The sequence below is a fragment of the Coregonus lavaretus genome (genome assembly GCF_964263955.1).
Source record: "Coregonus lavaretus genome assembly, chromosome: 24".
NCBI classification, from domain to species: Eukaryota; Metazoa; Chordata; class Actinopteri; order Salmoniformes; family Salmonidae; genus Coregonus; species Coregonus lavaretus.
Genome location: NC_140011.1, coordinates 5,000,847 through 5,013,682, shown reverse-complemented (window position 1 = coordinate 5,013,682; position 12,836 = coordinate 5,000,847). Strand labels below are relative to the sequence as shown.

The 12,836-nt window shown below is 42.9% G+C and overlaps 1 protein-coding gene across 1 annotated transcript in view; it reads right to left on the bottom strand.

The window, feature by feature from the left end:
• Window positions 1-12,836, bottom strand: part of LOC311099579 (early estrogen-induced gene 1 protein-like) — a 61,235-nt gene that overhangs the window by 22,594 nt on the left and 25,805 nt on the right. The window contains exon 3 of the mRNA XM_084140274.1: window positions 1,713-1,833. Within this exon, the coding sequence (XP_083996400.1) occupies window positions 1,713-1,833 (121 nt within the window). The remainder of the gene's footprint in view (window positions 1-1,712; window positions 1,834-12,836) is intronic.

Genomic DNA, 12,836 nt, shown 5'->3' with positions numbered 1-12,836 from the left:
GGAGGGGTACGGTCCGGAGGAACGGTGCTGGGTGCCCAGGAGGGACATCCTCGATCCATCCCTCCTGACTGATTTCCACCGTGGGCATCCCACGCGCCCGGGTCCGCGTCCTCCTGGCCGTCCCCGAGGCCGGGGTCGGCGCACGGCTGGAGCCGCGCGTCAAGGGGGGGGTACTGTCACGGATTCTGCCGAGGCTGCTCCCCCTCCTGGTACGAGCAGGCGTCGGCGGTCGCCGTCCCCGGAGTACTAGCTGCCACCGATCTATGTTTCTGTGTGTGATTGCTTTTGTCTGTCTGTCACACCTGTGTCCTATTGTGTATTCATCACCTGTCCTATAAGTTCCGTCTTTTTGCTTGGTAGGATTGTGTGTTGTTGTTCGCCTGTCGTTGTGCTGCGTGTTTTGTTTCTTGTTTGCATTTTTTGTGTTTTACGCATGTTGCGTAAATGCTCGCCTCTTGTTGTTTGAGGTCGTTTGTTTTCCGTTTCCTTTTGGAAATTTTGAGTAAACTCTGTTGGACTGAGCCTCGGTGTCCTGCGCCTGACTTCCACCACACATACACCTCACCTCATGACAATCTTTTCATTCTGAATAATCTTACAGAATGTGATTTTAACAGTGGGCACTTCTATGCTACACTGGAAGACAGGGTGCTTTATAAAACCACAACGTGTATAACTGAGACGTTAACAACAGTTTACATGCGTTACATTATAGTGTACCCACTCCCTACAGATGAACTGATCTGAGTACTGATGGCCTCCATGTCATAGTAGCAGATACTGAGCTGTGTGATTCTAGCCACCCTGATCTCCAATCAGTCATTACTGATACAATAAAGGTAGATTCAAGTTTCACAATCCTCATATTTGCTAATACCATGGTAACGCCAAAGGGAGGAGTACTATAGGTCATCTGTAGCTTAGTTTGTAGAGCATGGCGCTTGCAACATCAGGGTTGTGGGTTTGATTCACCAGGGTTGTGGGTTCGGGGGACCAGTACAAAAGAAGTATGGAAATGTATGCACTCACTACTGTAAATCGCTCTGGATAAGAGCGTCTCCTAAATTAGTCAAATGTACTGTAACTAGTATTGTCGTTAATGAGAGCATAAAGTAAACAACAAACAACATAAAAGAGTCCATAGAACTTTTACACTGTCGGCAACAGACATTGAAAAACACCTGTCAAAGTTGATCCAGTGTGTAGGTGTGTGAAAAGTCTGAGAATGTCTCATTTACATCATTTACTAACATAAAAAGTTGGGAAGAAGGCTTCCATTAACAAGGTATGCTTTATACCAGAGTAACTACAGATTAATTGTCTTATAACAGGTTAATAATGTAACTATGAGGTACTTTTGAGACAGAGAGAGCATGGGCAAAAAAGCCCAGAATAAGCATAACATTTAAAAAAGACACTACAGCAAGACAACTTTTTCTCACTGCATAGGCTGTTTTGCCTTAGGAAAATATCACCCCAATGCTGTCTACATGGTACCATTATTTGGTACGGTAAAACACTAGAGAATTTGATAGTACCATTATTTGGCAGGGTAAAACACTGGATAATCGACAGTACCATTATTTGGTAGGGTAAAACACTGGAGAATGGACAGCACCATTATTTGGCAGGTTAAAACACTACAGAATGGACAGTACCATTATTTGGCAGGGTAAATGACTAGAGCAGGGGTTGATGGGCGATGTAGTTACCTTGCGTACAGAGACCCTGCAGATGCATTTGTCCAGGACTCCAGTGGTGGGATTGGCACTCATCTTACAGACGAAGGAGAACTTCTTCTTCCAACGAACACAGTTCTGCTGAACCTCTTCCCTACAGACAGACAAAGATCATCCTCATGATCATCATCATCACTCATTATCCTCATACCATTATCATCGTCAATATTATCAGTTTCTCTAGCTCTGATTTGGGCATCCCTCTGGCCAACGCTTACTGTACAGTACATAATCAACAGCCAACATTCTGCTAATGTCTCATCGATCAAACATCTGATCTCAATAAATTTTTCTGTTCCCAAAACTAGAATCTGTTACGAACACAGTGCACTAAGTTTTATAGACTTGACACTTTGACAGAGTTTTAAAAATGTTAGTTGTTTAGAAGAGGTGCAAGGTCGAATTGAGTTTGTGCACACGCGGACTTCACAGAGGTGGTGTTCCCTAACGGAAATATGCAAATACATGCTACAGAGTGCCAATAGGACCTCACTAGTTCGTGTTTGGCTTTGCCCACCTCCTTGCTTGTTCTGCCCATTAAGCTTCATTTGCTTACATTGTAAATGACACAGATTAACTATCTTGGGTTAGTTGTAAATATATTTGGCTGTAGTAAATGGACTATTACACACATCGGATACATTACACTGCCAAAGACAGAGTTCTACTGCTTGGAAAGCCCCTTACTGTCACGGAAACTCCCGGTACTGATGCTCATTCCGTTCACCAGCTCTGGAGGTCTATGTCACCGGTCTTCTAGGCGTCACTGACCTGGATCATTACCACAGACCCCGGACTGTCTTGTTTATTTACGCACACCTGGTTCCCATTTCCCCTGATTAGTATATGAATATACAGTACCAGTCAAAAGTTTGGACACACCTACTCATTCAAGGGTTTTTCTTTATTTTTACAATTTTCTATATGACTGCTGTAGAGCCACGGAAGAGGACCTGGGAAGAATAAGACTATAGTGTTACAGGAGTGGGTCGCAGTTCCGGAGCGACCCACTAGGTGTCATCCTCCGACAACCTTAGGCCCCCCCTCACTCACAGTCGGGACTAATCATCTTCATATTGGTGTCACCTGTGTCTCTCTGATTCACCTGTGTATTTATGCCCTCACTTCCCTGTGTTCCCTTGCTCAGTTTTCTCTGCTAGTTTCACTATGACAAGGTGCACTAATCAGTGTCTGATCGCGGGACGTATGGACAGGTACGTGAGAAGTGTTTTACATTTACATCATTTAGCAGACACTCTTATCCGACTTACAAATTGGTGCATTCAACTTATGATAGCCAGTGGGACAACCACTTTTCTTCTTTTTTTTTATGGGGGGGGGGGGGGGGGGGGGGGGGGGGGGGGGGGGTAGAAGGATTACTTTATACTATTCCAGGTATTCCTTAAAGAGGTAGGGTTTCAAGTGTCTCCGGAAGGTGGTCAGTGACTCCGCTGACCTGGCGTCGTGGAGGAGTTTATTCCACCATTGGGGTGCCAGAGCAGCGAATAGCTTTGACTGGGCTGAGCGGGAACTGTGCTTCCGTAGAGGTAGGCCAGAGGTGGATGAACGTAGTGCCCTCGTTTGGGTGTAGGGTCTGATCAGAGTCTGAAGGTAAGGAGGTGCAGAAGTGTTCTCCGTGTTTATTTATTATTTCAGTCATAGTTAGTATTTTGTATTTTTGTCTGTCAGCCTGTTTTTTTTGGAGACCTATGTGCTCCTCATTTGTTTTCGTGTGTAGTCCGTTGTTTTGTATCCTGGTTTTGGGACCACCAGTAAAGATCTTTGTTTCACCATCCTTGCCTACTGCCTACTGTCTATCCTGCACCGCACCTGGGTCACACCTCACACCAACCCTTACACAATAGCTCGGGTAGCTCCGACTCTGAATCCGATGGCGCCTCAGTGAAGAGACAGAGGGTCCAGTTAGGAAAGTGCCTCGACTCAACCGAAGTCAACCAATCTCAACTGAACTTTAAGTCCTGTTGTTGAGTGTTATATGTTGTACAACCAACTATGGTCCACATACATTTAATTTATTTGTATTAATTAGACTAATTGAAATAAACAAATTGTATTTCCAAAAACCTACTTTGTCCTTGTGTTCCTAAGGCAAGAGAAAAAACTATTACCCCTGAAAAACTTTAATGGTTGTACTGTGCTGCAACTTTGGAGACTACAGATTTACGGTCTGTGACATGAGTAAGTATTGCATTCTTACATAATATTAACATTGACTAAGTTCTGTCCTCCTATTCAACCTTTGACAAAGATAACTGAGTTACAACACACAGAAATAACAGATCCACACATTGACGAACAAACGCGCTTACACAAATGGGTGAACACACACACACACTTTACCGTTCACAAGAAAGACCCACTGCATAACACAATGTACAGTAACTATCTATATAGTTTAATTGTACATATAGAAACAAAGCTTAATGTGCTGTAGAACACATACACACAAACAAAAACACACACAGACCAGTGTGCACCCCAAACACAGATGGAACACATCTGTCTCCAATCTAGGCTGCCAAAATGGAAAAGCCCCTGACAGATTCCAGGGAACATCTGGATACCCACATGAAAAAATACTACAGCTTACTATGGATTACTACAGTACTTACTATAGAATTCTATAGTAAATTGTAGTATACTGTAGAATACTATACTACACACTGTAGTATCCCTCAATCATGTGTAGTACTTACTATAGAATGTTGTAGTATACTGTAGAATACTATAGTAAATACTACAGTATTGTCCGCAAAAACACTATAGTCCGCAAAAACACTACTACACTTTTTTAACTACAGTAAAAACTGCAGTATTTCTTTGCATATACCCTGCCCATTCCCCTCCCCCATATCGCAATTTGTGCCACCCATAAGTGAGAAACCTACATGCCCAGTGAGGCCCCGGTCTTCGTACCGGAGGATCGGGCCTGGCTCTTGACCCGGAATCTGCCCCTCCGCCTGCCCTGCCGGAAGCTGAGCCCGCGGTTTGTGGGGCCGTTCAAAGTCATGAGGAGAATCAACGAGGTCACTTATAGGTTGTTACTCCCCCTTGATTACCGTATTAACCCCTCGTTTCATGTGTCTCTCCTCAGGCCGGTGGTGGTTGGTCCGCTCCAGGAGTCTGATGTGCGGGAGGTTCCTCCACCTCCTCTGGACATCGAGGGGGCCACGGCGTACTCTGTCCGCTCCATCCTGGACTCGAGGCGTCGGGTGGGGGGCCTTCAGTACCCCGTGGAGTGGGAGGGGTACGGTCCGGAGGAACGGTGCTGGGTCCCGGTGCGGGATATCCTCGATCCCTCCCTGTTGCGGGATTTCCACCGTCGCCATCCGGCTCGCCCTGCTCCGCGTCCTCCTGGCCGTCCCCGAGGCCGTGGTCAGCGCGCTGCTGGAGCTGCACGTCAAGGGGGGGGGGGGGGGGTACTGTCACGACTTCCGTCGAGGCTGCCTCCCCTCCTTGTTCGGGCAGGCTTCAGCGTTTTCTGAAGCTAGCTGTTTGTTGGAGGCTTTTTCCACGGCTATTGCTCGAGTCCGGGTAGAAATGTCACATGTAATGTCGCCTTTTGTAGCCGCCATGGCTTTTTTGATTAAAGCTAATGCAGTTTAACTTGAAGTGGAGGTAAGGTAATTACTTGTGCGGAGCTCTCAGTTCATGTGGCCATCTCGTTCAAGGGTCACGTGTTCCCCTGACCTAGATTTTGTAACAATTTACAAAATAATCAAGCCTGAAAGGTGAGAGCACAAAAATAACCGAAAAATTGCCTGTATCCACCTAGAAGATGATAATTGTCTACTGACAAGACGCCAACTGATTTCTGGCATTGATCAACCAATCTATCAGTGGTCCAATTCAAATGATACACCCTGCTAAGGCTCCTTTGCCAGAACGTTGGTCAAATAAATCCACAGCAAGGTGAAATGCATGTGCAACTTTCTTGGGATATTGACAATTTCCTACAACCTCATTGGTGGAAGATTCTGTCATTGGCTGTTGTTGTGGGTAGGGCTGTGGCGGTCATGAAATTTTGTCAGCCGGTGATTGTCAAGCAAATCACTGCCAGTCTTACAGTAATTGACCTTTAATTAACATGAACACATTTAGCATCTCCTGGCTTCCACGCATAACCTACAAGCAACTGATGCAGACTTTTGGAACATCTGCATTTAAAAAAGTATAATAAATCCATTTAATATAGCCTACACCATCACAATAAATCCATTATTTATTTTAGACAGGTCTTGGTCAGGGAATTGACCAAGAACCCGATGGTCACTCTGACAGAGCTCCAGAATTCCTCTGTGGGAGAACTTTCCAGAAGGACAACCATCTCTGCAGCACTCCACCAGTCAGGCCTTTATGGTAGAGTGGCTAGACGGAAGCCACTCCTAAGTAAAAGGCACATGACAGCCACTTGGAGCATGCCAAAAGGCACCTAAAGGACTCTCAAGACCATGAGAAACAAGATTCTCTGGTCTGATGAAACCAAGATTGAACTCTTTGCCCTGAATGCCAAGCATCCCGTCTGGAGGAAACCAGGCACCGTTCATCACCTGGCCAATACCATCCCTACGATGAAGCATGGTGGTGGCAGCATTATGCTGTGGGATGTTTTTCAGCGCTAGAGACTGGAAGACTAGTCAGGATCGAGGGAAAGATGAACGGAGCAAAGTACAGAGAGATCCTTGATGAAAACCTTCTCCAGAATGCTCAGGACCTCAGACTGGGGAAAAGGTTAACCTTCCAACAGGACAACAACCCTAAGCACACAGCCCAGACACTGCAGGAGTGGCTTCGGGACAAGTCTCTGAATGTCTTTGAGTGGCCCAGCCAGAGCCCGGACTTGAACCTGATCAAACATCTATGGAGAGACCTGAAAATAGGTGTGCAGCGACACTCCCCATTCAATCTGACAGAGCTTGAGTGGATCTGCAGAGAAGAATTGGAGAAACTCCCCAAATATAGGTGTGCCAAGCTTGTAGCGTCATACCCAAGAAGACTCAAGGCTGTATTCGCTGCCAAAGGTGTTTCAACAAAGTACTTAGGAAAGGGTCTGAATACTTGTAAATGTGATATTTCATTTTTTTTAAATATATGAATAAGGCTGTAACGTAACAAAATGTGGGAAAAGTGAAGGGGTCTGAATACTTTCTGAATGCACTGTATATAGACAGGTGTGTGCCTTTCCAAATCATTTCCAATTGAATTTACCACAGGTGGACTCCAATCAAGTTGTAGAAACATCTCAAGGATGATTAATGGAAACAGGATGCAACTGAGCTCAATTTCCTCTCATAGCAAAGGATCTGAATACTTATGTAAATAAGGTATTTCCGTTTTCTTATTTTTAATACATTTGCAAAAATGTCTAAAAACCTGTTTTTCGCTTTGTCATTATGGGATATTGTGTGTAGATTAATGAGGGGGGAAAATATTTCAGCAATTTTAGAATAAGGCTGTAACATAACAGAATGTGGAAAAAGTGAAGGGGTCTGAAAATTAGTTTGATTTAGAATGTATCATTATCATGCACCTGTCTCGAAACAGGGGCAGGGGATAAAATACATGTAATCTATGCACTTAAATAGCGAACGGAGGACGCTTTTCCCGTGGTTCATTTTCATGCCAGCCAGGTAGGTCATACTCTTGTTGTAAAGTGAAGCAATGTGCTTAATATTTGGAAAGTTGAGAAATATAGTAGGCCTAGCCTATAGAAAGCTGATGGGGTCCTCCTCTTTTCAATAGAGGCCATCAAAACTCTGTTTTCTCACGCAATTGTATAGCCTATAGAAATGTTGCACAACATGAGCACATTGGCTCTCATGAAGTGTTTAATTTGATTTTCTATTGCATTTGCATTGATTTTAGAGTGATTAGAGGGACAATAGAGTGCGGAGTACCAGGCAGTTAGCAAGTTTGGTAAGCTATGACCACCAGCAGCATCAGAGTGCAGTTTTGGAGAAGCCTTGTTACCGTGACTAACGGGTCACATGGAATTTGACTGCGATTATGACTCGTGACCGCCGATATGGCGGTAATACAGTCACCGTAACAGCCCAAATTGTGGGTGTCTTGTTCTCTTCCCAGGGTTGGTCGGGCGAACTGGCCTTGATAGACCAAGACATGGTCCTAGGAGCACATGACTGTTGCATAATGTAGGCTAGCTCATACTGTAACTCCAACCTCTAACCATTCTCTGAGCTGGTGATATATAGTATTACAGTGATGGCAATGGATGACATCAGACACAGAACAGTCAGAACCACATGCAGCCAGCCTGTGACTAATACAAAACATGCCTCTGATGGAGAGAAGAGAGACAGAAAGAAGAAAAAAGGAGGATGGATAGATAGAGAGCACAGACAGGAAGGAAAGATAGAGATTAGATAGATGGAGCGTTTTGGGAAACAAACTAAAGAGGAGATAGCAAGACATAAACAAATGAGAAAGCACAAGAGCACGCGGAGACTGAGGGAAGGTATACCAGTCTATGCCAGTGTGCCCTGCAGCCCAATGTGGGCATTACAGGACATGGGTACATGACAATCTCATCCAACTAAACAGCCAGTCCATAAGGCCATCTGTGACTCAACCAAGACCATGAGAAATCTGATCTGCACCCTATATTCCCACTCGCTGTAATGAAATGCTAGGCATATTGGACATTGTTCAACGTAAACACACTATGGAAATAACAACATGGTATGGTTCTTTGATCAGCTGTCTTTCAAGTAGAACATGACAGTTAACGTTGGGTAAATATGCATTATGATACAATCCACTTATAGCCATAGGAAAAGGACGGATAAGTCACTGACTATTCTATGACCTACAGGGGTGAATATAGCCTGGTACTAGATCTGTTTGTGCCTTCTTGCCAACTGCTACTGTCATTGTCACACGACAATACCATAGGAGTTGGTAAGACAGCACAAACACAGATTTAGGACCAGGCTAGGGTGAATTGGAAGACAGTTACAAAACATGCCTGTGTGTGTCCTTTGTGGTTCTGATGTATTTTCTTTCAAAGCCTCCCTGCCTCCCAGTAGTCAATTCATTAACCTTTGGTGATCCTCGAGCCACACACACACACACACACACAAACACACACAGGACAGCAGAGCAGAACCACCCATGTGGCTGATTGATTACTTCATTAGAGACACACTCGAATAGATCCTGGCTTGGGCGCTAGGAAGGAAGAGGACACAAACACACACACACACACAGAGAGAAACACAGAGGCACAGACCGCAACAGGTAAAGTAGAGATGGAGGGTGTGGGAATAAAGAGAAAATGTAACACTAGGGTAAGTTCATTCTAACACTACAGTATGTAGTGGGGCAGTGGTCTAAGGCACTGCATCGCAGTGCTAGCTGTGCCACTAGAGATCCTGGTTCGAATCCAGACTCTGTCGCAGCCGGCCGCGACAGGGAGACTCATGGGCGGCGCACAATTGGCCCAGCGTCGTCCAGGGTAGGGGAGGGAATGGCCGGCAGGGATGTAGCTCAGTTGATAGAGCATGGCGTTTGCAATGCCAGGGTTGTGTGTTCGATTTCCACGGGGGGGCCAGTATGAATAATAATATGTATTCACTAACTGTAAGTTGCTCTGGATAAGAGCATCTGCTAAATGACTAAAATGTAAATGTATTTGACCTTATTCCACTTGTGTTACATCATCAGGAGCAAAGAACCAGCAATCGAATCATCATAGGGCCTGTAATAGTGTGCCAGTGGTTCAATTTCATTTCCTGAATTGAATTTAGAATTGACCCAGATCCTTGTTATTGAGATATCTCTAGCTAGAGTAAAGAGGGAGGGATTTGGGTTCACTTGAATAATTATACATTTTGGTAATTCTTTGGTCAACATACACTCTTATCAAGGGCGACTTTCAGTAAAATATTGGTGTATCGGCCTCCAGAGTGGCGCAGCGGCCTTTGTGCTGTTGTCTGTGCCCAATAATGTTTATACCGTGTTTTGTGCTACTGCCATGTTTTGTTGCTACCGTATTGTTGTCATGTTGTGTTGCTACCGTGTTGTGTTGGTGCCATGCAGTGTTGTTGTCTTAGGTCTCTCTTTATGTAGTGTTGTAATGTCTCTCTTGTCGTGATTTGTGTTTTGTCCTACATTTTTATTTTTAATCCCAGCCCCCGTCCCCGCAGGAGGCCTTTTGCCTTGTGGTAGATACAAATTTGTTCTTAACTGACTTGCCTAGTTAAATAAAATAAATGAATAAAATAAAAATAAGCCCAGGGATGGGAATCGGAGCGTGCTGGTTCTAACTGGCTGGGAACGGGAGAGGAGAATTGTCCGGAGTGGCAGAACAGAGTGTGGCTCTAAGTGTTTTAGTAAACAGAAGATTGAAAAAAATCAAGAGACAGAGAGAGAGGGTTACATTTATTTTAAAAAGAGCCACTGAAGGGAGGAAATGGAAAGAGCAGGAGGGGAAAAAGAGAAAAATGACAAGGGCCTTACTAAAAGAGTGAACACAATCCTAGTCCTCAGTATAAGCTAATGGTTATAGTTACTTACAATGTTCTTTGTCTCTGTTGTTGTTTTTTACAATTTAAGATTGACTAAGTTGGGAGGCAGTCTGTTTATTAACTCAACTTTGTCCTGGGGGCATAAGGCAAGGGTACCAAGTCAGTCAGCTTGGGTAGTTGAAGAACTCGTCTGTCCACACTCTCTTGTGGAGGAGGAGGCGCCCAATTCCCATTTCCCAGCAGCTGTGTAAAATGCCCCGTCGGCACACTCTCCTCTAACAGTTAGAAAACTAGACTGTGTCAGTTTGACAGACCCATAGAGAACAAACACCGCTTAAACAACCATTTGACAACACTTAACAAACGCTTAGACAACGTTTAACAAACACTTTTGTGTTATATAACACATACATATACAGACTTTCCTAGAGCGTAACTGCTAGAGTCTACCCACTGGGCACACCATGTAATTTCAATGTGGATAATTGGGTAATATTTGGTTGAAACCTATTTTCACCAACTCAAATTCTTAATATGTTATCAATATGCTTTCAACCATCTAAATGCACAACCAAATTCCAATGGAAAACCAATATCAGATTTTTGGTTTAAAATGTGCTATCACTGCACTTTCAACCATTTAAAACCACAAAAAAGTTCAAATGGGAATACAACGTCAGATCTTTTGTTTATTTATACAACAACTTAATGTGTTATCACTGTGCTTCATATAAGCACAACCAAATGACCTGGATTGCAAATTAGATTATTAGAGAACGTCGTACAAGTGATCAAAACCGTTCGAGATTCTGCGCAGATTATTATAGCAATTGTGAAGATCTCTATAGACCTGCAACCCAAATCTAATCTAATTTTACTTGTCACATGCGCCGAATACAACAGGTGTAGATCTTACCGTGAAATGCTTACTTACAAGCCCTTAACCAACAATGCAGTTCAAGAAATATAGTTAAGAAAATATTTACTAAATAAACTAAAGTCAAAAAAATAAAATTAAAATTAAAAGTAACACAATAAAATAACAATAATGAGGCTATATACAGAGGGTCCCAGTACCGAGTCAATGTGCTGGAAAACAGGTTAGTCGAGGTAATTTGTACATGTAGGTAGGGGTAAAGTGACTATGCATAAATAATAAACAGCTGGTAGCAGCAGTGTACGCACTACCCTCTTTAGCGCCTTACGGTCGGATGCCGAGCAGTTGCCATACCAGGCAGTGATGCAACCGGTCAGGATTCTCTCAATGGTGCAGCTGTAGACCTTTTTGAGGATCTGGGGACCATGCCAAATCGTGGTCCTCTGTAGCTCAGCTGGTAGAGCACGGCGCTTGTAACGCCAAGGTAGTGGGTTCGATCCCCGGGACCACCCATACACAAAATAAATGTATGCACGCATGACTGTAAGTCGCTTTGGATAAAAGCGTCTGCTAAATGGCATATTATTATTATTATTATTTTCAGTCTCCTGAGGGGGAAAAGGCGTTGTCGTGCCCTCTTGAACATGAACATGCATGCTTTCTATGATTAGAAAATACATTTATTGTTATAGTAACCTCAAAATGTGTCCACTATCAGCATATCTATTTATTGTGGCCATCGAGATGTTAGCCATCCAATAATAATATCAGAGGATTAGAAATCCAGGGCTTAAAAACAAAGGTGTCATTGTACGCTGATGATTCATGTTTTCTTTTAAATCCACAACTAGAATCCCTCCACAGCCTCATAGAGGATCTAGATACATTTTCTAACCTCTCTGGATTACAACCAAATTATGACAAATGTACTATATTACGTATTGGATCACTAAAAAATACAATTTTTACATTACCATGTAGTTTACCAATAAAATGGTCTGATGGTGATGTGGATATACTCGGAATACATATCCCAAAGGAAATAAATGATCTCACTTCAATACATTTTAATAGAAAGTTAGCAAAAATAGATAAGATCTTACTACCATGGAAAGGAAAATACCTGTCAATTTGTGGAAAAATCATCCTGATTAACTCTTTAGTATTATCCCAGTTTACCTATTTGCTTATGGTCTTGCCTACGCCTAGCGAACAGTTTTTTTTATTATATGAGAAAAAAATATTCCATTTTATTTGGAACGGCAAACCAGACAAAATTAAAAGTGCCTATTTATATAATGAATATGAATTCGGAGGACAGAAATTATTAAATATTCAAGCATTAGACCTATCACTAAAAGCTTCAGTCATACAAAAGTTATACTTAAATCCGAACTGGTTCTCAAGCAAATTAGTAAGATTGTCTCACCCAATGTTCAAGAAAGGCCTTTTTCCCTTTATTCAGATTACAACATCTCATTTTCAGTTATTTGAAAAGGAAATAATCTCCCAGATATCACTATTTCTAAAACAAGCCATAGAAAGTTGGTTGCAATTTCAATTTAATCCTCCAGAAACGACAGAACAAATAATGCAACAAATATTGTGGTTAAACTCAAATATACTAATTGACAAAGAAACTGTATTTTTTGACAAAATGTTTAAAAAAGGTATAATCTTTGTAAATTATATCATCGGTAGGACTGGTGGAGT